Genomic DNA, 27,798 nt, shown 5'->3' with positions numbered 1-27,798 from the left:
GGACCACTTAGGCAAGGTATAAAAAGCCCAATAGGGTAATGAGCCTTGGTCAAAGTGGACAAGTCCTCAAGAGACCAGAAAAGGCCAAAGGGGGAAGACTATCTCCAGATACCTCAGGAGAATCAGCTCTCAAAAGAAAAACTTAGACCTTGCCTGCATGCCTGAGGTGTGGCTTGACGATACCACAGGCCCCAGGCTGGCCCACCTCCTCCCCAAGATACTCCCTCCATTATAATCCCAGAAGTATGGAATGGGGAAAGGAGAATCCGGAGGAGGAGTAGGCATAGTATTCCAGTCCGACATCAAACCCAGGAAAAGCCCCACCAGGAACACTACTCCTGGAAATGCATCAACTGCTCTGGGACGGCAGAGACAAAACTAACTGTGGTATTCCTAACAGGCAGACCAACCAGCATGGTGGTGGAATCCTCTAGACTTCAGCACCAGGTAGATAATGCCTCTGAACTGCTGGCTGGAGACAGTCACAGACGTGATCTGATTTTTATTCTGGATATGGACACAGGCAATACAAGAACCACTAGCACAGACAGACCCCCAGCTTCTCCTAAGCAAAAACAGAGCTCTGCCCCTTCTCAGTGAGAAGGTGGCCAAGCGGTGATGGGTCACACTCCAGTAGCTTGTAGTAATCCTAAGAGAAAGCAATGCCCTGGGCCCTCAGATAAGAACCCAGAAAGACAGATAATTGAGAGGTCCAGCTATGGAGACTCAGGTAGGACACTGGGATTAATGAAGCACGTCCCTTCCTTCCACCTTCCCCACCAGGTCACCATGGTTCTCAGAACCTGTAACAGAGGAAATGGTAAGATAGCAGAACTGGCCATTGGTGGCAAAACTGCTCGCAGACAAGGAGAGGCAAAGGCAGAAGGACATTCCACAGTCCTACACCAAAGCCACAGAGGAGGCCACAGGATCTTTCTTTTCAGCCGAGCAGCTGCAGCGCTGTACCCAACTCAGCTATAGCCGACTGTACCGTGCTCTATTGACGCGACTGTTTCCATTCTGTTCCAGAACCCAGCACAGCACTGCAAGGAATATCTTCTACCTACTTGCATCACAGAGAAGATCACTGCCATCTGGGACTGTCTTTCTGGAATCCAGGCTTGGCTAACACATGCCAAACCCACCACACAACTCCTTCCTTCACAGAATTTAGCCGATGCCACAACCAGAAAGCCTTGGCTGACTTCCACCGGCCACATTCCCTTCTTAGATGGTGCAAGAGCCAAGAGCGCTTGGGCCCCTCTCGGCCTTAGGGACGTGGCCCCTGGCCCCGCAGTAACCGAGCGCCGTATGGGATGTGCTGCATTTGTCCTCCCAACGCCGCCTGAGGCAGGGAAGCATTAGTACCTCCTTTTACAGCTCAGCAACTCAGCGACAGACACACTAGGGCCCAGATTTTAAAGGTATTTAGATCCTGCTTGGCTCAGTGTTGCATGGTCTAAGGCATTAAGTCCCATTTTCAGAAGTGACTTAGGCACATGGGCCCTGGTCCTCAAAGCTATTTAGGCACCTCTCTGCCTCTTTAGGTGCCTCAATCCACCATTTAGGCACCACTGAAATTTTCAAACCTGCCGCTCAGCTTCCATTTAACTCCATAGGCACCTAAATCCCCTGGGTCCTACGTTCCCAACAATCAGCTGCCTGAGTGTTGGTGCTGGCCCGCAGCTCATGAGCAGCTTGGCGCCCTGGCTCACCCCACTACTGCCGCTCTCACCAGCAGGGCCTGATCCTGCTGGAGTGTTCCGAGCACCTCTAAGACCTAACCCTTGTCAGACCCCGCAGGGAGAGGGCCGGATGCAGGCCACCAATGCACAAACCTGCATCACAGACAGCTAGGGGCACAGGGCAAGGCAGGCCGAGCTTGAGAGAGGGAGACAGAGATGGAAGAGGCTGTTTCGGCTGATAGGGCATAGGCTGCCCGAGCAGCTGACCTGGGCTCACGTGCCTGACTCCAGGAGGGAGTTCACAGCTGAGGTGCCCGAGCACAGGCAGGTATCTTCTCTGGTCCATCGGCCAGGAGAATCAGTCAGCTGCTTAGGCGCCTAAGCCACTCTCCTTGGCATTTCACTCCTGGCTAACTTAGGTGGCTCCCCACGCAGCCTGCTGGCTTCTGAGGATCCCTTTCTTAGGTGCCTGTCTCTCCCCGTAGCCTGGGGGCCTAGCTGCATAGGTGGCAGGCCACCGAATGACCTTTGATGATCTGGGCCTTAGGATCCTCAGTCAAGTCAAGGGGACCTCAACTCCTAGTGCCTAAGGGCCAAACTTGTAAAGATATTAACTCTCTCTGAAATCATGAATGTCCTCAGGAAGTAGAGCCAGTGTCCTCTTTGGTTTCATTTAGATGTCGTCTGTCCATCCTGCAGGACTGGCCCTTAGGACATATGACCTTGGGGCAGACGGCTTGGGATCTAACAGTCTCTAACATTTCTTCTTCTTCTTCTGTTCTGCTTTCCAGGCATATAGAGCTCTTCTGTAAACCCTTCTGCAATTCTAATAGTCAGCGCTAGCGATGAGGTGTGCTGTGATAGTCTAACAGTGTTAATTGTGGGTCCCTGGAAACCACCAGCGTTCTTTATTTATCAACAAGTTCGTTGTTCTTTGTACTATTTTTTCCACTAACATGTTTGCCTGCGCATGGCATGGGCTTGCCAGGGTGGGCTTGGACTGAGAGATCAAAGAGAATTTCTGAAATAAGACACTTCTGAACTGTGGGCTAATAGCTCTTACCAGCTCACTTGGAATTCCATGGTGGGCGAGGCCTCTGTGATTGCCAGCACACACTGCTACTCGATGAGCTGCGAAACAGCTGAATTCACACAAATCTGAGTAGCAGTTCACTAATACAAAGTATTATTCCTGTTTAATTCAAATACATCTGTGCCAGCCTTGGACTCAGGATGATTGGGAATCACGTGTTGCTTCACCCCTTGTATCTACTCACACTCAGACACCATATTTTTGATAGCTGTCCCCATGCCAGGCGAGAATCCGACATCTCTTCTCTTAAACTTCCCCAGGCCCTGGTGGGCGGTGCATTTCCATTTAGCATTTCCAGTCTCATGTTGTGTGCATTATCTCTGGTATTATAGTAGTGCCTGGAGCCCTGACTAGGTCTCAGGGCCTCATTGTCCTAGGTATTGTACAAACAGGACAGCCGTTGTTCCAGAGAACTCAAACTCTAGGCTTATGAAAAGATGCCTCAGATGTCTGAAACACACAAATCCTCTTTCCAGCTCCTCTTTCTGCAGTTCTCTGCTTTCCCTATTTACAGACACTCTTGAAAGCATGGCTGCTATACGGAGCTCCTTTCTGGGTCTGTATTTCATATTTAATGAGTATTTTTGCAGTTTTATGATCACTCACTGAATCTGGGTGGTGCTTTGCACAATGATTTTTACAGTGTTTCCCAGCTGCCTATGACCTGATCCTATCTCGAACAATTTCTAGCCATACACATTTTCACAAAACGGCTCACACCAGAACCAATGGCTGGCATTTCTCTTTCAGTGTGAACATGTGTGTGTCAGTGGTTTGAAAGCATGCGCCTCTGGGTGACCATTTTGCAGGATTGTCCCAAACCCATTTAAGTTTGCATCAGCAAAGATCTTCAGCTCTGAAGAAGAGCTTTATGTAGCTTGGAAGCTTGTCTCTTTCATCAGAAGAAGTTGGTCCAATAAAAAGTATTACCTCACCCACCTTGAATCTCAAAATATCGGTGCTTCTGTGACAACTTGCTTTTAATTTCCCCAAACTTTCCTCTTGCCAGGCATCCCCAGGCCATTCTGTACTGTCCTCAAGCAGCATTCTGAATGGAGCGCTTCACTGTGACGTATTAGGGATGAACTAGCTTAGATGTGTGAACGTGCCTAGGAATCTCTGTATGACCTCTGTTTTGGGGGCCTTTCCATTTGTACAACTGCCTTCACCCTTCTTGGCTTGTACTCATGGAGCATAGGTCCATAGCCAAGATGGTCAGGGATGTAACCCCATGCTCTGAGTGTCCCTAGCCTCTGGCTGCCAGAGACTGGGAGTGGACAAGGGATGGATCCCTTGATGATTCCCTGTTCTGTTCATTCCCTCTGGGGCACCTGGCTCTGGACGCTGTGGGAAGACAGGACACTGGGCTAGGTGGACCTTTGGTCTGACCCAGTCTGGCGGCTCTTATGTCCCTACTCAGTTGTGCTCAGATTTAGCCCCATATGGTATTTGTTTTTCTTCACTTTAAATAGATTTTCTTTGGCACAGAGCAGAACTTTATAGTCTCTCAGTGTATTACTGATCTTTTTTTTAACCAAAATCAACCAATCAGCAAGTACTTCCACCCCACCCAGATCCCCAGAGATCTGAGGCATGATGCTTTGGTGTCCTCAAGTGGTGAGGCCACCCCAAAAGGAAGTAATCTAAACATATATCTACCAAAAGGAGAGTTGATGGCACAGAGTTCTGCACTTCCTTTATCGAGTCAGACCTGCTAAAAGTCTTGGCTTGCATTCAAAACTGAAAATACTCTTGCATTCTGATGTCTAGCTGTGGCCTCCTCTCATGATGCTGCATCTCACCTGGCCTTATTCCAATCTTTTGGATCTATGCAAATCCTTGGCTTGTTTGGTTTATTATGGTGATTATACTCTTAACCCAGTCAGCTGGTGCCTGTATTTGCTTCCAATATCTTATTTTACCATCCATTCAAATTCAGCTTTTACATTTTCTCAGTGCAAATGGTACTTCATACATGTATTTTTGGTGGCACTTTAGGATCTATACTAACATGGTGTATTATATCCTTATTGCATACCAGTCCATTAAACACCTCAACAAATTTTTAGATATCTGTGGCATCCTGTTTTGCAGACAAGTTATATACACATTTGATCATCTGTATTTGCATACTGCTCTTCAATCTAAGCCCGCATGGGAACATGTGGAACCTGTCCTTATATAAACATTCCCCTGAGGCATTGCCAAGTGGGTTAATATCATGTCCATTCAATGAAAGAAGCTAATTTTTTTATTTTAACATTGGGCGGTCACAATTACTTCTGTAAAAGCTTGTTGTGATTATGTTGCACTCAGCTCCAAGATCTAGTTTGAAGTTTACTTTTCATTCATTTATTTCCAGTGCTGAACAACCCCCATCAGTTGTAGACTCTTGCCTTGTAAATATCTTATGGGACCCAACCAACAATTCTGTTTTCTGCTGCAACTTCTTCTTCATCATCATCATAATCGCTTTGTCCTTCAGCTGTATGCTCATGAACTTGTTTTGTGTTTCTTTGCAATTCGGGGTCAGATATACTTTGATAAAATGGCTGCTTTCACTGCATGCTTTGTATTGCACCCCCTGCATACTGGATACCTTAGCAAAGTGTTGTGATTGCTTCCACATTTACTGCAAACAAATCTGGTCTCTGTATTCTGTCCTTGTACCTGGATATACGGCGGGTCATTCTCTACTTGTTACCACTTTCCGGTGGGAAGCAGTTTTCACTAGTCCTGTAAATATCTCCTGTTTCTGGCAAAGGCAAGTCCACTTCTTGCAATAACCTTGCTTTGACCTAGTTATTAAACCACAATAACTCAGGCTCCAATTGGTCCACTATTTAATTGCTCAAATTCACATGCCTTAGCGTATTACGCAGGTCGGAAACGTAATGGCCAACGGTCTCGCTGTGTAGCTGGTTCCTAGTAAAGCAAACGAGCCCTTCCCGCATGACCCTCTGGGGTGGAACACAGGGTCTCTGACATGTGAATGGCTCGGTCTAGCAATCTGCACTCCTCTTCATGCTTCCACGAGGATGCGCTGTAGATTCTCTCCGCCTGTTGAACCAGGTTGCACCCTCGGATTTCTTTGCAATGTAACTTGCCTCTAGGAGAATCTGGGAGTGCTGCGACCACATCCTTCAATTTTCTGCCAGGCTCCTTTCCCGACTGGGAGGTTCCGGTGGTTCGTTTGCTCCCATTTTTGCCGAAGAGCATGTTTTCTTCTGGCAGCATGTAAATAAGGATGTAACACACAGGAGTGCTGGTAAGAGAGAGAACTTTCTCTCTTGTCCCTAGTCACAGTGATGGATCAAGGTAATTGTAGGTTAATTCCCCTGTTACATGGTAGGGGTCAGTATCCACTACTCTCCTCCCTACCTACTTCCCCCTCAGCTTCTCTCTTTTATGAAACAACCCCTCCCCTCCCTGCTCCAAACCTGACTGCCCCCCACAAGTCCCCACAACTAAGGGTTTAGCACAGAAATAAAACAAATATATTCATAATTACCAAGAAAAAAACAAAAACAGACATGGACTTGACCTGCTTCTCCTGCCACCACCCGGATCACTTTGCTCCTGAGTTGTACCCCGTAGCCTGAGCCTGCTTTGGTCTCTATCTAGAGCAGAGGTGCCCAAACTGTGGGGCTGGAGGAACATCTGGGAGGTGCAGCAGGCCCTGGGCCAGCCCCCCGGGGGCAGGGAGGGACCACCACCCAGGCACCAGCTCTGCTCTGATCCTTCCCCCAGCTGCGTCCCCAGCTCCCAGCCCCGTGCCCAGCCTCGGCATGGCTCCACTCCCAGCCCTGCGCCAGCCCCCAGCTTCGGCTGCTGGCCCTGGCTCAGTTCCTGGCACGGAGCTGAGGCTTGGGGGAGACCAGGAACAGAGCTGCAACTGGTCGCGGGCCCGGTTGCCAGCCCCCACCACAGCCTGTCTGTGGATTTGCCCTCGCCCCCAGCCTCGGCCCCTGGGTGCAGCCCTGCTCCTGGCCCCACACCCACGCCCAGCTGCAGCCCCAGCCTTGGCCCCCTTACCCCGTCCGTGTCCCCACCCTCCAAGCTATGGCCCCAGCTCCAGGGAGGCGGGATGTGTGTGTGTGTGGACAGGGGTTGGGGGGGCATGACCCTTAAAAGTTTGGGGACCACTGATCTAGACTGTATGCTCTTTGGGCCAGGGTGCGCGTGGGTTACTGGTCCCCCTCTGCACCAATCCACAGCAGACATGAGATGTGACAGCCCCTTCAGCGCCAGCGGGAGCAACTCCTGTTTGAGCTCTGGCGGTCCCGGGTCGATCCCCGGCATGCCAGCCACATAGGCAGCCTCACCGTAACGTCTTTGCAGCACGACAGGGCTTCGAGCCTGGCCCTGGGCCCTTCAGACACCGCTGTACCACACAGTAGTTCCACGCCTGGGCCTGGCTTCCTGGTGAACGGGATGCTGACATTTTCCTACCTCCCGCAGGCCTGTGAGCTCTCAGTCATCAGTACCTGACCAGGCTGTTGAGCTCCTGGGATGGAAGGTGCTGGAAGAGGGCAGAGTGTTTTCTGCTGGCTCGTGAAGCTCTCGTGTTCTGCAGCAGACCCTTTCCAGAGCTCACCCTGTCTCTAAGAACGGACCGTCCCCCCGTTTGCCTTACCTACAGATTTTGTCCGGGGAATTCCTTTGCGTAGGGACACGTGGGGTTTCTCAGCCCCCGGGAGAGCTCCCGAGTGAGCTGCCATTCCCTGGCGTTCGAAGAGTGACTAGGAAAGAAACAAAGACGGGAACGTCACTCTGACACCGGACTCCACTGAACGGAAACAAAAGCTTCACCCGCAGCACCGTCCAACTCTGCTACGTGGTGTGAAGGACGAGCGGGGCACTGAGGTCAGGCCTGAACACTGGGCAAGGCCTGTCTCTTGCTGTGTGTGTGCAGGGCCCTGCGCAGGGGGGCCGTCATACAGCCTGGGGCGGCGAGCATTCGCTAACATAGCAGTCCAGGGGACATGCGTCCCCTTCCCTCTTGGCTGCCACTGAGGCCAACAACCAAAGCCTCACTGACTTCACTGGGAGCAGGCTGCGGCCCCTGGAGCGTAACGGGAAGAAGCCCCATCCGTAGAGCTTATAGCGAATGTACAGTGCAAAGCTCACAGCCTCAGGGGCCCGCTCTCCCCCGAGCTGTCTCTGACTCTCTTCTCCCTCAAGAACATCTCAAAACCCTTGGCCATTAGCCGCGCCTCCCTCCCCCGTGCCCATTTCACCGCTGCACTGCCCCCCCCCCCCCCCGCTGCAGTGACAGTACATGGCGCTTCCCCAGCACCTCAGCCGCGTCACTGTCTGCTCCAGGCACTGAGATCCTCTGTCTAAAACCGCCTCAGGCTCCGGACTTCTCTCTTGCCCTTCTTTTATCCGGAGTCCTCCAGCAGCCCCAATGTCCGGAGCCTGAGTCCTCACTCCTGCTCCAATCACCTCTCGGACTGTCTTCCCTCCTTTATCGTCTTCCCTAAATCCCAGACTCAACCCCCAGTGCCCTGACATGCTGCAGCCAGCCTGGGCTCTCACTCCACACAGACCTGGAGCGCTGCCCTCCCTGCCACCTGCGCGGCCTCACCGTCCATCGCCCAGTCACACCCAGCATTGCCACTGGCTTTTCAGATATCTCCCGACATGATCCCCTGCAGCCTCTCTGCCCCCCTGCTTCCCCGCAACCTCTCTGACCCCCGCTCTCCCATCTCCCCGCAACCTCTCTGCCCCCCCACAACCTCTCTGGCCTCCCCCCCGCTCCCCCATCTCCCCTGCAACCTCTGGCCTCCCCCATCTCCCCTGCAACCTCTCTGGCCTCCCTCCACTCACTATGCCCACCCATGTCCTCTCAGCCAATCTACCCACCCACCCCCATTCCAGCCCAAGAAAACCTCTCCCTGCTTTGGCCCCTTTGCACCCTTGCTATTTGCTGCCCCACAGCTAGATGCTTGTCATAACACTCTGTGTCCTTGCTGGAGGCCAGTAAGCAGAACCCCCTCCCACACCCAGATGCCCTCCTGTCTCACACTGATCTCCGCTGGCGTGATGCGCCGGCTCGTGGGTCGTTGCTTCACAGTGGCTGCCCTGGAATCTGCTTCGACAATGTCTGCTCTCAGCGAGGGCTCAGCTGCTGCCAAGATCTCATCCAGTTTCTCTGGAAATTCAGACATAAAGCCAAACCAGTTAATACGGCCCCTCACTCCCAGGCAGCTTTCCTGGGGCAGACCCAGCCTCGGATGTGTGGCAGGGGACAGTCTGAACTCTGCACTTGGGGACGGGCTACAGAGCAGGTGGAGACTGAGTTTGTGGCAGCTTCTGTTCACTCTCCTCCTTTGCTCTAAGTCCTGCAATCCTAATGAAGCCCCCACCCCACCCCCCCGCCAAGTCATTTGCCTACTTTACATCCAGGTACGGGCCCATGTGTGAGGGCAGCGTTAGCCAGTATGCGCCAGCCCCATTCCACCATGCACTGCCCAGGCCACATCTGTATTGTTGCCCTTCCAAACAGCAGGAACTTGGAAAGCTTCACCTAATTTACAATTTCTGGCTGGCCAACAGCCGGGCCGGGTCGCTTTTTTAACGGCCAAGTGTTGCTGCAGGTCCTTTCCCTACGTTACCAGTGACGCCCTTTGTCTAGGAAATTCTTTAGATTTTTAAAATACATCTATTGAAAAGCAGGACTGTCCAGGTGGCGCTGCCAGGCTCGGCCAGCGTCCATGGGACACGTATAAATGTCTAGGCTCTGTCCAGCCTGGCTGTTGAACGTGGGCCTCGAGGAGGGCTCCAGTCTGTGGCTGCTCATATCCTAAACCCTGTAAGCCTGGCCAGCCAAACAGAAGCTTTAGGAAACGTGTTGAGTTTTGAATGTCTGGGCTGCAGCGTCTATAAAGAACAGACATCTCCGAGGTTCAAGAGAAGCACATGGAACAACTCCACCGTGCATGCACCGGCCGGGCAAATGCAGCAGTGCTCACGGAGGGCAGCAGAACGAGCCGCGTTTGGCATTGCTAGGCCAATCATTTTTGCTTTTAGATGGGGGAAAAAATGAGAAAACTTGAAAACCCCTCAAATTTCCAGCAATCCGGTCTGCAGTGGGGCCCATGACAGCAATCAATCCCATGAATCCTCTGCCAGCGGTGACCACACCTGCCATCTCAGGCAGAGAGCTTCAGACTAAGTCTGCCTGAAAGCTACTCACCGCCATCTCTCCATGAAATCAGCTCAGTCCCGGAGGATGTGTCTACCTGGCGCAGCCGTTTGCACTAAAGGCATGTGAATCAGCGCTGCGTTACGGTTTGCACCAGTAGGGGCCATGCAGGTGAGTCCCTGCACAGCATGTCGCTGCGCTTTACAACTCACGCCCCCTCTGCCCCCAGTGAGCATTGCCGTGCCGTGATGACAAGCCCTGGGGTTTCCACGGCACAGAGCCTCTAGGTCAGAGGGCCCCAAACTGGGGTGTACTCCATTTGGGGGAGCACAGCTGGGGCCCAGCCCAGCCCCCACAGGGGCAGGGAAGGAGTGCCACCCAGCTCTGCTCCTGGCCCCGCCCCCACTCCCAGCTGTGTCCAGCCTTGGCCCCCTTCCTCCTGTCTGCATCCCCCCCCCCGCCCACTGGAGCCACTGCTCCACTCCCAGCCCCAGCTCGGGAGGAGGGGGGGGCACGACCCTGAAAAGTTTGGGGACCACGGCTCTAGGTTTCCACAGGTGTGGAAGCTTGAGGAGCTACTAGATCCCAACTGCGAACCCCTGGGGCAGATCCCTGGCGCCACGGCCTGACAGCTGGTTAGAGCAGTCAGGAGCCAGAGACTGATGGGACGGGAGGCACTGGCCATGTGCAATGCCTCTCTGGGCTGGCGGACAAAGGCAGCTCCAGAACATCTGAAAGCCAAGGCCTTGGCCTGGGCGAGCCGGAGGAGGAGGGCGGCCCACCCCAGAAGACAGCCGTGGAACTCGGATTTAGCGCCTCTCTCCCCATGCTGGAACTACACTTGGGGTACGGCCGGAGTTCCTGTGGCCTCCTGTGGGGAGAGCCAGGACCAGGCACTGTGGCCATCTCAAGAGCCGCAGAGTCACTGCAGGAGCATTGCGCACAGCCCCATGCACTGAGCCCAAGTGACTCTCCGCTGGGCATGATCCAAACCATTTGCAGGGCTGGCCAGTGGACAGGATAGCAAGTGCCCCCTCTACGGCTGCACAAAGCGGAACCCCAGAGACAGCAGGAGAGGACGGGCCATGCGCTAAATTCTCTGCTGGATTGAGGAGATTGGGAATGTGCCTCATCGGCGTCCCTGGCACCTGCGAGGGCACAATGCTGGGGCTGACACGAGCGACATAACAGTGAGGCTCTGAGCCCTGGGCACTCCCACCTGGACAGCCCGATTCAAGGCCGGGCTTTGTCCCTGTGACCCAAGGGCCTCCCGATGGCAAGCGGCAGATGGTCACAGGGCTCCCCGGGCTCTGGTATGTACACTCTAGTTCAGGTAAGCTCTCGACCAAAGCTGGGCTGTAGAGCCCTGCAATGGGACTGGGATCCCGCAGGACCCGCTGCCACAATAGAGGGAGCAGGTAAAATGTACTTCGTTGGAGGCGGGACTGGGTGGGCAAAACCCCCAGCCTGTGGTAATTTCCGGGAAAACACGAAATCTCTCGTCAGTTTGTCACAAATCGAATTTCAGCAATGGAAAGAAAGCTTTTCTTTGTTGTTCAAATAAAGGGTTTAATACTTAAATTTAAGTGAGGGATAGAAAGCGATTTGATGTCTATTATAACAGGAGTTAACGTATTTTTTTACCTGGTTTACACAAGATTTGTTTTATTCTTTTAGTGGTAAAAATTGTGTTTGAATTCCATTTATATATATCTAACGTATTAACAGACTGGTTTGGGTGTTTTTGTTTTGTTAGTAGCGTGGGGGAAACTGTCTCTCTTGCGGGATCGAAGGTTTTGGCAGGTGGGAGTGGGATGACAATGCAGGAGCGAGGAGGAGTGCAAGTGGGTATTGTGGGTGGGACAGGAGCAGGATTAAAAAAATAGTCCTGCGCAAAGCTTTATTGGTCAGCATAACCTTTGTGGAGCGCATGCAGGCAATACGTAAGGAGATCCGTATATCTACTGGACATTCTGTTCCTGAGGCCTCGTCGTTAACGGCAGGTCTCTTGGAGGCAGTGTGCTTGGAGACAGACGTCTCCGGACAGGAGTCACACATCTCCCTGGCTAGCCAATGCATATTGTGTGGCTTACAATAGAAGTCTATTCTCTCACTGAGTCAAATGGGGGTCTTTGGAAGGAAAATTAACAGGAAGAGGTAAACAGCAGGGGCAGGGTACCCTGTTTTTAGGTGAAGCTCAGTGGTCTGGGCTGATATATCTGGGGGTGCAGAAAGACACCATGGCGCCCTTCATTGGGGGGGGGGGGCAAACTGCCAGGGGGGTTGGGCCCATGAAGGAAGGGTCTCAGCCATCCTGGTGAAAGACGCTGTGAGAAGGCCTTTGGGGCGAGCAGGACCTTACTGGACAACCCTTCCTTTCCAATATCCCGTTTGCCATCACACGACTTTGCTCTTTGTTAAATAAACATAAGGTAGATGCTGTGTGGTGAGTGGGGCTGTGGTCCAGGTGTCACACGTAAGCTGCTGTGTAGTGTTCCTGTGGGAACAGCAGGCCTGGCAGTTCCGTGAGTGGCCAGTGGGTCAGGGCTGGGCCGTGCAGGGGCTGCTCGGAGCCCTTGCGGGAGGGGCGTGCCTGGCGGTAGCCTGCATGAGGGACAGTGGAGCCGCGTGGGCTGGGAGGGAAGTGCTTGTGTTGCCCGTGGCCAGTGGGGTCGGGGAGCTGACTGCTGGCAGGCACAGACGAGGCTCCCTTACGTTAAGAGCAGGGGGTAGCCAGGTGCCTCGCGGGCCTGAGTGCCCGGGAAGCATCACAGTCGTCTTTCCAAATCTCCTGTAATGAATTACAGTTCAGTGGTGCCATGAGAGTGGGTGGAGAGAACCGTCATTAACAGCCACATGCCTCTGCGGTGCCCTGGCACGAGCTAGAAAAGCCCCATGCAGCCGAGAATGTCCACCAAGACAATGCCCCAGCCAGCTCTATGGAGATCCCAGGAGACGGGCTCCCCCCGCCTGCCTAGAGGGACATTTCCCCAGCTGACAGAGCTGAGCATTACCAAACAACAATTCAATGTCCTCATTTTCCTCCCTGTCCTCCCAGGGATCCCCCTTAAACGGCCCCTCCCTCTCTGTGCATCCCCTCTTCCTCTCTGGCCCGGCTGAAAGTCAGGGGGGATACCCAAGGGACTCCCCAATTTCTGTACTTGTGACCAAGCCTGGGCGTCTCCCTGGTGCTTGGCTTGCCCCTCCCTCACAGGGAAGGAGAGGGGGTGTTGGTCCCCCACATCAGGTTGCTCTACATTCCTGCAGCAGCAGCAGAGTTCTGCCTTTGTAACCATTACAGCTGGCACCAAACTTCCAGGAGAGCTGGAGATTGGGTAACGTCCTCCCGCTCCAGCCCCACGCCTGTTGCCTGCCTCCCTCCAGGGCTCGGGGTCTCAGCGCACAGAAACGCAGCACCATGGGATGGGATGGGCCTGGCCCCGCCGACCTGTCTACGTAGGCAAGGCGGAGGGTTTGCACCGAGTAGTGAGCGTGGCCAGGTTAGTGGTCATTATTTCATCCAGCGGTGAGTTCCAGGGGCCAGGACGGGGTAGCACCCAACGATCCCCTATGCAGGGATGAGCCTTCAAGGGCTGGTTTCGCTGGGCCACAGGCACAAAGCAAACTGAAGCCACTGGAAGATTGTGGGCGATCAGCTTTACCCCCACCCGGCGCAGGCGTGAATGACGTAAGGCAGGGAAGGACCAGGGCCTCGATTCTGGGACTCTCGCTGACAAGGGAATTCCCTGCTCTGAGTATCTGGTCCAGGGGCTCGTCACCTCTCTGCAGCTGCACTCTGCTCTGTTGTCGGGCATGGGAACCTCAGCCCTGCTGAGAACTGGGGCGGGGCAGCCCTGACCCACTCTCCGAAGGGATGGGGGGAGGCGTAAGGGGTTTCTGGGGGATGAAAGCCAGGGAAGTTGTGGGGTTCGGCAGGGATGGGACGAGCTCCCAGGCAGTGCAGTTTCACTCACCCCCTTTTCTCCTCCGCATCGAGGCTTGGAATGAAGAAACAAAACACAGGACATGAATGTCATGCACAGTCCCTGCTCCCTGTCCCGCTTGCTCCTCACCAGCTGCCCTCCCTAACTCTGCCCCACGCTCCCGGCTTCTCAACACCCGGGGGGACGCTGGGCCCACCTGGCAGGAACTCAGCTCTGGCCGGTCAAGGGGCGGCTCTCCGTGCAGTTACCTCCTAGCTCCTGCAATGGGGCTTGCAGTGTCTCAGGGCTTGGACAGCCCCGGCATGTGGCCCATGCTCACTCCTCCAGCGTGGGGCAGCACATGATAATGGGGCTCTTTGCAGCCCCTCCGTGGCTGTGGCACCGCGACTCGCAGCATGACAGGAGACGAGGCCAGGCCGACTCTCCCATGCCCAGGCAGAACTGAGCCCAGCCCTCCCTGGCTACGGGAACATGGCCAGCGCTAGCCCAGCAGGAGAGACGATGGCAGAAGAGGAGTGGAGGGAGGCCTGGACAGGGCTGGATGCCTGAAGTCCTGGAGGAGACAAATACCAAGAAAGGCCTCTCGGAGGGAGGCGGCTTTAGCCCCCACTGCTCACGGGGGCTCATGGGGAATCTACCTTTCCCCTAACCCCCCCGGGAGAGGTGGGGGGACAGAGACCAGCCCCTAACCCCCGTTGGAAGATGTGGGGGGACAGAGACCAGACACTAACCCCCCCAGGAGATGTGAGGGGATAGAGACCATCTGCTAACCTCCCCCCCGGAGAGGTGGGGGGACAGAGACCAGCCCCTAACCCCCCCAGGAGATGTGAGGGGACAGAGACCATCTGCTAACCTCCCCCTCAGGAGATGTGGAGGGACAGAGACCAGCCCCTAACCCTCCTGAGAGACGTGGGGGGACAGAGACCAGCCTCTAACCTCCTGGGAAGGTGTGGGACAGAGATTGGCCACTAACTACCCCCCAGGGAGAGACAGATCAGGGACTGGCCACTGACCCCCGCCCTCCATTAGATGCAGGGCAGGGACTGGCAGCTGAATCTACCCAAGGGCGACGTGGGGCAGACTGACTGACTGATAATGCCTCTCCAAGTTAGATGCAGGGCAAGGACTCCTCCAGGAGAGGCAGGGCAGATACCAGCTGCTAACCCCCCACTCCCAGGGAGCCGTGGGGCAGAGACCAGCTGCTATTCACCTCCCACCCCAAGAGCTCAGGGGGAAGGGCTCGCTGCTCATCACCCTGCAGGGAGCTCCACAGATCCCCAAGCCAGCAGGGACCAGTGTGACCCCCTAGCCTGCCCCCCGCTAATTCCCAGAGCAGAGCTTTTACATACACCTCCCACCTGGTTGAAAATGGCCAGTGATGGAGAACCGACCCCGACCCCGGTAATCTGTGAATTACCCTCACTGTTGGGGAGACCAGCCCCTGATTCCCCCCATTCACTCCAGGGAGAGGCGGGGCAGAGCCTGGCTGCTAATCACTCCCCTCCCCCCGCCCCCTGGGAGATACCGGGCAGAGCCCATCTGCTATTCCCCTGCTGCCCCAAGGCCTGATGGAGGCACTGGCTGTCAAGGATCCCCAGGGAGATCAGAGCAGGGACTCTCCCTAAATCTCCAGCACAGAGAGACAATTCCTGCCTTTCTGGGGACTTCCCTTTCCATGCTGTGAGTCTGCACCCCCCAGGCCTGGAGAGCTGTGCCTGCCCTCACACGGGCATAAGTACACGTTCGCACGTCCATCCTGCGTGTGTGCACAGTGACTTGCTGGGCGAGTGCCTAGGCTGGCGTGTCCCCATCTACGTGCGAGGGCAGTGCCCACGCCTGGAACAGGCCAGTCTCCGATGACAGCAAGCCCCGTGCTCCCTGTCAGAGTGCATTCACCATCCTCAGGGGCCCTCATCAAGTTGATCAGAAGCCCTGTGAGAGCAGGAGGCCTGGGGCAGAATCCTGGGACCACCAAGCACTGAGCAGCTGTGGCCCACATGTTCAAAGGGAAAAGCAAGAAAGAGGAGACGACCCGGACTGGCCCGAGGCCCCACCTAATGCCCACGGTCCAAACCCAGCGCTTCCCCTTGCCGGGGCGGGGGCAAGGAATCAGGACCTTCCTGAGACACCTTATCAGACTCCAATACCTAGATTTCGGTGCCTGGCTGAGGGTGCAGGGGCCTGACCCCGAAGGGCTGCTCCTGCCCGGGGCCAGGTCAGCGAAGGGGAGACTGGACACAAAAGCTTAAGGAAACCGTGGACTCCAACGTTCTGTTTAAAGAGCACTAGGGCCAGCCTAAACCCAGCCAAGGGCACAGCTGGGTGAGAAAGGCCATTCTAGAGGGAGGGGCTGGGACAGGAGACCCTCCCCACCCCAGCATCTCTCCTCCCACTGCGTGATGCTCAGAGGCAGTGGTGGACACATTGCTACATTTCAGTGTCCAAGCAATGATGAGCCGGGCCCGGGGCAGGCAGGTACTGTGCAAGATCCTTCCTGGCTCCGGAGCTCAGCACGCGCCTCGGTTCCAGCCCCGGACCCCTGAACAGCACAAAGGGACGTGCAACACGACTGGGGGCACAAGGGCACAGGGGGTAAGGAGATTCCTGACTACCGCTGGTGCCTGCGGCTAGCTAGCACCTGCACCGGCCCACGCCCCTGCCCCGTCTCTCTGACCCAGCCAGCCCAGCCGACACGCACACCCCAGGCAGACACCACTGGAGCTGCCCTGCAGGGCACTGGGCAGACTCTGGCCTGGAACAGGGGATCGTTTCTATGCATAAGAAACAAACTGTGATCCACAGGCTGTGGAAGCCCTGACGCACGTGGAAGTGTGTGCAGGGGGCCAGCAGGCGGCCATGGGATCAGGGGCCTCCGCAGGAATGTCCGAGCTCCTGGAATCGGCGAGGGCTCCACGAGGACGGACGGGAAGCGCTTGGGGGCTCCCTGGAGCACCTGGAAGCAGGCAGGGAAGGGGGGGCTCTGTGGTGACCCCAGGAACGGGGGGGAGGGGGAGGTCCGTGATGACACCCGGAAGTGGCGGGGAAGGGGGGGCTCTGTGGTGATACCTGGAAGTGTGGGGGGCAGGGGGTCTCTGTGGTGACTCCAGGAACGGGGGGGTGGGAAGAGGGGGATCTGTGGTGACACCAGGAAGTGGGGGGCTCCATGGTGACCCCTAGAAGTGGGTGGGGGACGGGGGGTTCCGTAGTGACGCCAGGAATTAGGGGGGGGCTCTGTGGTGACACTTGGAAGAGGCAGGGAAGGGGAGCTCTGTGGTGACCCCAGGAAGTGTGGGGGGAGGGGGGGACTCCATGGTGACCCCAGAAAATGGGTGGGGGAAAGGGGCTCTGTGGTGACACCCAGAAATCGGTGGGGGCAGGCTCTGTGGTGACCCCAATAAGTGGGGGGGAAGAAGGGGCTCCGTGGTAACCCCGGGAAGTGGGTGGGGGAAGGGGAGCTCTGTGGTGACCCCAGGAAGTCGGGGGGAAGAAGGGGCTCCATGGTAACCCCAGGAAGTGGGTGGGGGAAGGGGAGCTCTGTGGTGACCCCAGGAAGTGCGGGGGAAGAAGGGGCTCCTTGGTAACCTCAGGAAGTAGGGGGCTTCGTGAAGCGTGGGGGGGGGGGGGGCTCTGTGGTGACCCCAGGAAGTGGGTGGAGGGGGGCTCAATGGTGACCCCCAGGAAGTGGGGGAGGGGGTTCCGTGGTGACCCCAGGAAGTGGGTGGGGGAAGGGGGGCTCCGTGGTGACACCCGGAAGCGGGCGGGGTCCCCCTGGAAGGGCAGAAGACACTGGGCTACTGGACACATGCAGGGGGTGGGGGCTGCTGGGAACAGCACGTGTGCAAGCCGGGGGGATGTGCGGCTGCCTGGAAGCACTCTTGGAGGGCCCCATCCCTGAGCACGGGCAGTGCAGACGCTGGGGATCGGGTGGTTCTGCGCAGGTTTTCTGCTCCTGCTGGCTGCGTCTGCGCTGGTGGCAGTGACGCTTTGCACAGGGCCAAGCACTGCAGAAACTTCCGTGTGTGGAGTGGTGCATGCGTCCCTCCAAGCTCCCACCTGCCCCCCCACCCAGGGAAGCCTGTGCTGCGTGTGGCTTCCTGCTGGGTGTGTCCCTACACTTTCCATGTCCCGCGCATGCTCCTCATGCACCTGGGCATTCCTGCGTCTGCCCCCGTGCCCTTGCTTACCTAGTTCCTCCAGCTCGGCCGTCATGGACTTGGAGCGCAGCGTCAGAGTGGTGCTGGGGGCTCTCTTGGGAGGCGGTGGGGCTGAAAGGAAGAGAGATGGCATTTTGCACTTCCTGTCCAGGAACTTGCGAGGAGTGGCCAAGTGCAGGTGCCACTTCTTCTCCACAGCCTGGATCTCCTCGTACTCGCGGGACGAGGAGTCGCACTGCTGCAGAATCTTATTAAGGCTGCGTGTGGAAGCAAACTTCTTCATTGTCCCAGTCACAGGGTCCCAAGGGCACAGGGCAGCCCCGGGACTGAGGGGCTGCTGAGGTCTGCAAGGGAGCGTCCTGTGCCCAGGTGACCACAGACCCTCAGCATGCGAGAGTCCAAGCCATGGTCCCTGGGCTACTCGCACCCCTGAAGTGCCAGGAGATGCTCAGGTTGTGAAAGCCTCTCTCAAATTCACCCTCAGGCAGCTGGCTGCCTGGGTGAGTCGGCAAACAGCTTGGCTGGCTGCTTCCCCTCTGTGCACGCCATGGGCGGAGGGTGGGAGAGGGGGACAGAGTCCGGGCTCTCAGCCTCTCACTCCCCAGCTCCTGGGGGGGAGTCCATCCTGCAGTGCCCAGCGCCCACCTCGCCCCGTCTCCGAACTCAGGCTGGATCCAGGCCCGGCTGCGGTGTCAGGGCCCCAGCGAAGGGCTGGAGATTGACGTCTCTGTGCCAAGCTGAGGGGCCACGTGGCGCATGAGGCAAAGCCCACGAGCAGTGGGTGCTGTGGCGAGGGGCAGGGCTGGGGAGAGGGGCTCCCTAGCCAGGCCCGCCGGTGGGTCTGCCGGAGAGAGGTGCCATGCCATGGGCTCACGGGAGTGGAGACGAGTTGAAGGCTTTTCCTCTTCACTTCAGGTGCCTCCTCCTCGCCTGCTCGGCTGGAACAATGCAGGATTCAACGCTCAGGCGTTACCATGGGAACCAGAGCTTCAGGCTGGTGCCGAGCTGCCTGCATCAGAGACCCCAACAGGGGCGGATTCAGGCGGAGAACGCTGTTCCCACACAGGCCTCCATTAGCCAGGAAAACAGGCAGACCCGGGACGGGAGGAGAGGAGGGCAGCACGGGCAGAGCTCTGCGGCGGGGGGCACAGCGGCCTGGGCTCCCGGGCAATCAGAGCCTCACAGAAGCAATCTTCCTCCAGCCAAGGGGAGCCTGCCAGGGCCTGGGTGCCAGCCGGCTCGGTGAGGCCAGGGCCCGGGTACCAGCTGGCTCGGTGAGGCCAGGGCCCGGGTACCAGCCGGCTCGGTGAGGTCAGGGCCCGGGTACCAGCCGGCTCGGTGAGGCCAGGGCCCGGATACCAGCCGGCTCGGTGAGGCCAGGGCCCGGGTACCAGCCGGCTCGGTGAGGTCAGGGCCCGGGTACCAGCCGGCTCGGTGAGGCCAGGGCTCGGATACCAGCCGGCTCGGTGAGGCCAGGGCCCGGATACCAGCCGGCTCGGTGAGGCCAGGGCCCGGGTACCAGCCCACACACTCACTCCGCTAGAAAGAGCAGGTGTCTGGTCCCTAGGAGCCGCTGCCAGCCTGAGGCAGGTCCCCACAGCAGGCCTGGGGAGGAAGCTGGTGCCGGAGAGCAGCGGAAGAGGCTGGAGGCGCGGGAAGAGGAGGCGGAAGCGGCCCCGGCAGAGATCCCAGCACCAGCTCCTGAGCCTCAGTCTTTCCCCCGACTCGTGCTCTCGAGCAGTGACAATATAATTACAGCTCTTAGTGTCAGCGCAGAGCTGCCTCCCTCCCCCTCTCCTCGTGTCTTGCTTTCCGAGCGCCTCAGTCCTCCCTTTCCCTCAGCGGCTGGCGCCCAGCCACACTCCCCACCGGAACAGGCTCCGCGCCCCGGGCTCCTTCGCCACACAGCCCCTCACCGCTACACCATCACTCGCTCGCACCTGCGCCGGCAGCTGCCTCCCCTCGGCCCGGCTGCCAGGGGATCAGACTGCTCGGAACCTCCCCAGGGAGCTGCTGCCGGCTGGAAGCTCCACGCGGGTCCCAGGCGTGGGGGAAAGAGGGGCCTCTCCCCTGCAACCACCCTCCCCCTCTAACGGCCTCCCGACGCTCCACGTGCCCCAGACACCTCCCTGGCTCAGCACAGGAGAGAATCCGCACCCGGCACCTCCCCCTGTGGCACGACCCCCATCCAGCACCTCTCCCTGCCGGCCGGAGGTATGATCCCCACCCAGCACCTCCCCGTGGCACGACCCCCACCCAGCACCTCTCCCTCCGGGCCAGGGGCACGAGCCACAACCGGCACCTCCCCCTGCGGGCCGGGGGCATGACCCCCACCCAGCACCTCCCCCTGCGGGCCGGGGGCACGAGCCGCAACCGGCACCTCCCCCTGCGGGCCAGGGGCACGAGCCGCACCCAGCACCTCCCCCTGCGGGCCAGGGGCACGACCCCCACCCAGCACCTCCCCCTGCGGGCCGGGGGCACGACCCCCACCCGGCACCTCCCCCTGCGGGCCGGGGGCACGACCCCCACCCAGCACCTCCCCTCTGTGCCGGGGACGTGATCCGCACCCTGCACCTCCTCCTCCAGGCCAAGGGCACGACCCCCACTTGGCACATCTACCTGCCGGCAGGAACACGAGCCACACCCGGCACCTCCCTTCTGTGGAAAAAACTCCACCCGGCCCCTCCCACTCTGGGCCAAGGGCACGATCCCCACCTGGCCCCTCCCACTCTGGGCCGGGGGCACGATCCCCACCTGGCCCCACCGACTCTGGGCCGGGGGCACGATCCCCACCTGGCCCCTCCCACTCTGGGCCGGGGGCATGATCCGCATCCGGCACCTCCCGCTCCAGGCCAGGGGCACAATCCCCACCTGGCACCTCTCCACCCTTGAAGAAAAGCCCCTTTGGCCAGACTGGGAAAAGCTCTAGATGGCAGGAGCTGTGCCAGAAACCAGAAGAAATTCCCTTCTCCTGACAAGCACTTTGCAAAGACTCCTCCTGCAGAGAGCCTGGGAATTGCCAAAGCCTCACGTGTCTTTGGGTCCACGCTGGGTGGCCTGTGGGTGCAACAGCTTGCCAAGGAAAGCCTATAAACTCAGGGCTGAATTTTCCAGTCCTCTACAGCTGCTTACGTAGATGCTGCGTGAAAAATTCCCCTGCATAAAGCTGCCAGACACCCCAAGGGCCCGGGAAAGGGGTGAGGCGCAGGGCAGGGGGGCATGGTGGAACGGAGCTCTGCTCTGCCCTGTCCTCCATTGGCTAAAGGGCCTAAGAGCCTCCGTGGCTCAGGATAAGGAAGCCACGCCTGGCTCCCTGTGGCCCCCCTCCCCTAATTCCCCTGAGCTCTGAGTGGAGATTCCAGCCCTCCATCTCTTGGTGAACACTGGGGGGCTCTGCCGGGCAGAAGCTAGAGGGGGCACTTCAGGATGCCCTACAGAGCCAGAGTCCGGGTGGTTCTCTCAGCCCAAGGGGGAGCCCTGGGCATGCCATCCTGAGCCCGAGGTGCCTGGTACCACTGGTCTCTGGTACGTTGTTCTGGACAGGACTCCCTTGTTCTATCCGGGCTGGAGCCGCCACCCTGAGACTTATCCTGCGCTGGGACACCTTCTCCTGCTTCGCGCAGTCCAGTGCTCTGGCCGACGTGGTGCCCGTAGGCCTATGCTGCAGGCTGCAGTGTCTCCCGTGCTAAGTGCATCCCAGGGGTGTCTGCGCAGGCTGGCTGGTCCCTCCGGCCTGGTTTAGCTCAGGCTGCACCCAGAGAGCCACTGCACCTTCACTTCCTCCCCACTGTTGCTGTGAAACCCCCGTCTAGCTTCACAGACAGGGAGCCAGTCTCCCGTCACCAGGGACAGAGCAGCAGGCAGCGGCTCTCCCCTTCGCTGGGCTGGGCCAGGGCAGTAAACAGGCCCTGGGTAACTAGTGGCAAAGTATTACCCACGGGTCCAAGCCCACGCTGTGCCAATCTGGCGAGGATATGAGTGGTTACGGTGCCCGCAGCAGGGGCACAGCTCTTCAGCTCACACTGCAGCCACTCACACTTTTAGCTTGGAGGTTCAATTCACTGTCAGCCAGCGCCCCCCCGGTTAAATGTGCCGGGCTGGTGAGATAAGGGCCCCAGGGGAAGAGGGATAACAGGCCCTGGCAGCAGAGAAAGGCTTCCAGAGGTACCGAGAGCTTGGGCTGGTGGGAGACTGAACCCAGCGTAACGAATGGCTAGGCTGAGCCGGGGGGACAACCTCCAGAATGAGACGGAGCTCACTTGTTCATTGCTCAGAAATACCAGGCCATTCCACACCTACCCTTCTTCCGGACGACTTCTTCTGATTCTGGCTTGCGGCTGACAGAGACGACCTTCATCACCAGGTGGTTTCCCCCCTGCCGGATCAGCGACACCACTTGCTTGTGCCCTACCTTTACCACGTTCACACCATTCACCTGGGACGCAAAGAGACACTGATCAGCACAAACGCTGCCCAACCACAGCAAGCAGGCAGCAGGAACACAGGGGGCTTAGGGGCCCCAGGCTATGTTCTGAACTTGCAGAGCACACTGGAGATGTGTGTGCAGCAGGAAGCAGGGTCGGGGACAGGAAACCCAGGTCACCTGCACAGAGCTCTGTAGTTAATAGTTAACAGATGGGGAAACTGAGGCTGACAGGGGACGTGAACTGTCCAAGATCACAGAGGGAGTCAGTGTCAGGTCTGAAGCCATAGCTAATGGGATTTCAGATGTTGCAGAGACCGTGCTAACAGAAGCACTCAGATACAGTTAGCTCGTGTACAGTGGGGTCAAGCGACCCGGGGGCCAAAGCCCGTCTCATTGATGTGTCCATTAGAAATATCTGGAGATGAGCCTCCCTGTCAAGACCTAGGTGCAAATGACTTACATATCGCACATTTACCGTGGACGACGACTCCCCCAAACAGAATTAACGTGTTTTATGGGCACAGCACCATACATAAGGGCCAGTGTTTGAAACCAGGAGACTTAGAACTAGGAAGAAAAATAAGCAATCTGCTGGTACAAAGGAACCTACTCTGAAAAATCTACTACTGTGACACCAACTGGCATAGTAATGAGCTGTAACATCTGTGGCCACGCTGGACATTGCTAGGCAAACAACTCTGATCTCAGGCACATGGGAAACATGCACACCATGAGTGGAATATGGGTATGGACAATCACTCAAAGGAGAACCCAGGAATTTCTGGTTTCTAGCCCTGAGTTTAATTCCCCAGAATTTCCTCCCTTATCAGCATGTTTGGTAAAGCTTTTCAGCAATCAGTAGGCGCCATGTTGGGTATCATTCTTCCCCCAGTTTCTAGTGCTAGTATCCAGCTTTTTAAAGACTTCTTGGGTCATAAACAGTCTGGTTGTGATCCGAGGCCTCATGACATGCAATAAGATGTAGACTAGCACGAAATGGAAGAAATGAAAAAATCAGGCACCCGTTAGTCACTTAAACAAATGGCCTGAATTTGAGAGGTGCTGAGCACAGGAGCCTCGTAATGGAGGTGTGCAGCGCCTTTGAAAATCAGAGCACAGATCTAGGTGCCTAACCATGGATGCCTAGCTGTAGGCACCTATGCTTGGAAGTGTTGGCCTCAAGCTCTCTGTGACTCAGTCACCTCCTTTGTAACATAGAGGTGGGATACCACTGAGTACCCACTTTTGTAAAGTGCTTTGACAGCTACTGATGAAAAGTGCTGGATACTCCAAGAGCCACTAGTATTGTGATCGTGAGTTCATTAATGGGGGCTAGATGGCGGGCAGATGAGGACAGTTGACACTTACTTTATCTATTGGTAATAGAATTTAAATAAAATAAATTTTTAAAAAGAAAATCTATATGATAAAAGAACACTATTAAGGTTGTGAAATCAAGCCAGTTTATGTTGCCTGTGCAACATTAATTCTGCCCCCTTGTGCACATGCATTACGAGACGGTCGTCCACAGGACCGCTGGCTCATTCAGTGCACAGGATGAACAGCTGTTCAATATTTTTTTTCATATTTCTTTTAGTGACCCTTGCCTTATGTACTGGACACTAGCCAAAGCCTGCCCTGAATAGAGCATTATTCATTTCCTCGTGGTCTTTTCTACGGTGCTCATCCACACAGCATCGGAGAGACTCTCAAACATTAAAGGAATTTATATCCACATCACCCCTGTGTGACAAGAGGAGCAGGTAGGAGGGGGGTGATGTTACCTCTCTACACTGCATTGATGAGACCAGTGTGGGAATAACTGCATAGAGATCTGGTGTCAACATTTTAAAAATGATGTTGAAAAATTGGAGGTTGCAGAGAACATAAAAAAAGAAAAAGATGAGATCTGGAAAAACGCCTTACAGTGAGAGATTGAAGGAGTTCAATCTGTCTAGCTTATCAAAAATAAGATTGAAAGGTGACTTGATTACACTGTATAAGTACCTTCACGGAGAGAAAATGCCAGGTACCAAAGGCAGAGGAAGGCATAATAAGAACCAATGGCTTGAAATTAAAGACAGACCAATTAGATTTATTAACAGTGCAGCTGATTAACCACTGGAACAAACTCCAAAGAGAGTTGATGTCATCTAACCAAGCCTAGATGCCTTTCTGGAAGAGATGCTCTAGCCAAACAAACTATTGGGTGAAATACAGGAGTAACTGGGCAAAATGAAAAGGCCTGTGATATTCAGGAGGTCATAGTCTCCAATTTTTCAACATCCTTTTAAAAATGTGGACACCAGAACTGTACACAGTATTCCAGTATTGGTCTCACCAATGCCATATACACAGGTAAAATCAAATCCTTACTGCACCTACTCGCTACTCCCCTAGTTATACATCTAAGAATTGCATTAGTGCTTTTTTTTTCTTTTTGCAATCGCATAGCATTGGGAGAGCAAGTTGAGCTGCTTGTGCACTCCGACCCTGTCATAACTATAAAGGGAAGGGTAACAGCCTTCCTGTGTACAATACTATAAAATCCCTCCTGGCCAGAGATACCAAAATCCTTTTACCTGTAAAGGGTTAAGAAGCTCAGGTAACCTGTCTGACACCTGACCCAAAGGACCAATAAGGGGACAAGATACTTTCAAATCTTGGGGGGGGAGGGAAGGCTTTTGTTTGTGCTCTTTGTTTTGGGGGTTGTTCGCTCTTGGGACTAAGAGGGACCAGACATCAATCCATGCTCTCCAAATCTTCTGAACAAGTCTCTCATATTTCAAACTTGTAAGTAACAGCCAGGCAAGGCATGTTACGTTTATCTTTGTTTTCTCAACTTGTAAATGTTCCTTTTTGCTAGAGAGTTTACCTCTGTTTGCTGTAACTTTGAACCTAAGGCTAGAGGGGGTTCCTCTGGGATCTTTGAATCTGTTTACCCTGTAAAGTTATTTTCCATCCTGATTTTACAGAGATGATTTTTTACCTTTCTTTCTTTAATTAAAAGCCTTCTTTTTAAGAACCTGATTGATTTTTCCTTATTTTAAGATCCAAGGGTATTGGATCTGGACTCACTAGGAATTGGTGGGGGAAAGGAGGGGGAATGATTAATTCCTCCTTGTTTTAAGATCCAAGGGGTTTGGATCGGTGTTCACCAGGGAATTGGTGGAGGAGTCTCTCAAGGCTACCCAGGGAGGGAAAGGTTTTTGGGGGGGAAGACAGAGTTTCCCAAATGACTCAAACTATTTGGGTGGTGGCAGCAAAAGCAGATCTAAGCTGGTAATTCAGTTTAGAGGTTCACATGCAGGTCCCCACATCTGTACTCTAAAGTTCAGAGTGGGGAAGGAACCTGACAGACCCCTAAATCCTTTTCAGAGTCGCAGCTTTCCAGAACACAGGCCCAGTCTGTAGGCATGGCCAGCATTTCTTTTTCCTAGATATATAACTTTGCATTTGGCTATATTACAAGGCATTTTGTTTGAGTGGGCCCAGCTTATCAAGCGATCAAGATCGCTCTGTATGACTGCCCTGTCCTTGTCACTATACACCACTCCACCAACCTCTGTGTCATTCACAAATTGTATCAGCAGTGATTTCAGATTTCACTCCCAGATCATTGATGGAAATGGTGAGTAGCATCAGGCCTAGAATCGATCCATGTGGCACGTCACTAGAAACACTCACATGCAATGTTGATTCACCACTGACAACAGCTGTCTGAGATCTGTCAGTTAGCCACTCCTTAATCCATTTAACATGTGCTCTAGCGATCCGTACAGTGCTAATTTTGTAATCAGAATGTCCTGTGGTACTAAGTCAAACGCTGTACAAAAGTCTAAGTATATTACATCTACGCAGTCGTCTTCATCAACCAAACTTGTAATCGCATCCTAGAACTAAATCCGGTTTGTTGGACCAGACCGATGCTCCATAAAACCACGCTAGCTGGCATTAATTACATTCCTATCCTTTAAGCCTTAATTAGTTGAATCCTGTATTGGTTTTTCTGTTATTTTGCTTAGAACTGATAGACTAGCCGGCCTATATGTGTCCAGGTCATGCCACTTGCCCCGTTTGACTACCAGCACAACATTAGCATCCACTCTTCTGGAGTGTTCCTTGTATTCCAATATTTATTAAAAATTAACATCTGCGGGACAGAGAGCTCCTCAGTGAACTCTTTTAGGAGTGCAAGTTATCTGGACCTGCTGGTTTGAAAATGTTTCTCCTTAGTAGAAGTTATCCAATATCCTGCTCAGTTACTAGTGAATGGAAAATACTTCATCATCCTCATGTGATACGATTAGATCATCCTGCATCTTTACAAACTCAGACCAGAAACAGTTATTGAACACGTCTGCCTTTTCACAGAATCACAGACCCACAGGGCTAGACGGGACCACAAGGGTCATCTAGTATACCCCCGTCGAGATGCAGGATGTGCTGTGTCTAAACCATCTGAGACAGATGGCTCTTCAGCCTCCTCCTAAAACCCTCCAGTCAAGGAGCTGGCGTCTGGTCCATTGTCCTACTGCTCTGACAGTTAGGAAATTTCTCCTGAGATTTAACGATTTTCTGCATCATTAACAACAATTTAATAGCATCACAGAGTTTAAGCCGAAAACGGCCACCAGCTCACGCAGTCTGACCTCTTGTGTATCACAGGCCATTACAATGCCCAGATACCCCTGTGATGTGGCTCAAAGTGTCCCTGGAGGGGAGGTAAATCTGCACTGGAGTAGCCGCCTCCTGCACCCCCTTGCCCCTGCCGTGTCAGGAAGAGGGAAGGGCATGTCAGCCATGTGGTGGAGCTGACCCCCACGGTGTGACATCTTCTGCCAGCACCAGCTCCATTATGGAGCTGACGCCAATGGCAACCTTTCCAGTGGGCCCCCGGCTGCTCTAACTGCCAGGGAGGCTGGGCAGCTGAGGGTCATGGCGCTGGTCTGATCTCAGCGTGGAAAGTCAGGGCTTCAGGGGTGGCTACTGGTACGCTGAGGGGTGGAGACCAGAGCAGGGGAGTCGGCAGGAGTCCCTACCGCCTGGGGCATGAGCAGGAACAGCAGACTTGGCTCCAGAACACCCAGCTCCTGGCCACGTAGCTGTGCTTAGAGCAGCCACACCTGGGCAAGGTGGGTCTTGCAGCACCGCTGGGCTCTGGTGCCCCCGGAAAGCTGTGCCCATGGGGCTGCACCAGCGTGAGCAGCCAAAGGAAAAGAAGGCTCATGAAGCCCCAACTGGAGCAGTCCCCTCCGCGAGCCTGTCGGGGCCGACGCGAGTGGAACTCCAAGGGAGAGGGGAAAGCGGGCAGGGAGCGTGACCATGCAGGGACAATACACACCA

At 55.4% G+C, this 27,798-nt stretch overlaps 1 protein-coding gene across 1 annotated transcript in view; it reads right to left on the bottom strand.

The window, feature by feature from the left end:
* SHANK3 (SH3 and multiple ankyrin repeat domains 3) overlaps window positions 1–27,798 on the bottom strand; it is a 610,715-nt gene that overhangs the window by 33,808 nt on the left and 549,109 nt on the right. The window contains exons 16-20 of the mRNA XM_065411947.1: window positions 22,326–22,461; window positions 18,057–18,137; window positions 13,903–13,926; window positions 8,808–8,935; window positions 7,415–7,520 (exon numbers count right to left, since the gene is read on the bottom strand). Coding sequence (XP_065268019.1) covers window positions 7,415–7,520; window positions 8,808–8,935; window positions 13,903–13,926; window positions 18,057–18,137; window positions 22,326–22,461 — 475 coding nt within the window. The remainder of the gene's footprint in view (window positions 1–7,414; window positions 7,521–8,807; window positions 8,936–13,902; window positions 13,927–18,056; window positions 18,138–22,325; window positions 22,462–27,798) is intronic.

This window comes from Emys orbicularis, chromosome 1 (assembly GCF_028017835.1).
Source record: "Emys orbicularis isolate rEmyOrb1 chromosome 1, rEmyOrb1.hap1, whole genome shotgun sequence".
Classification (NCBI taxonomy): Eukaryota; Metazoa; Chordata; order Testudines; family Emydidae; genus Emys; species Emys orbicularis.
The sequence above is the reverse complement of the archived record's forward strand: the minus strand, read 5'-3'. Positions and strand labels throughout refer to the sequence as shown.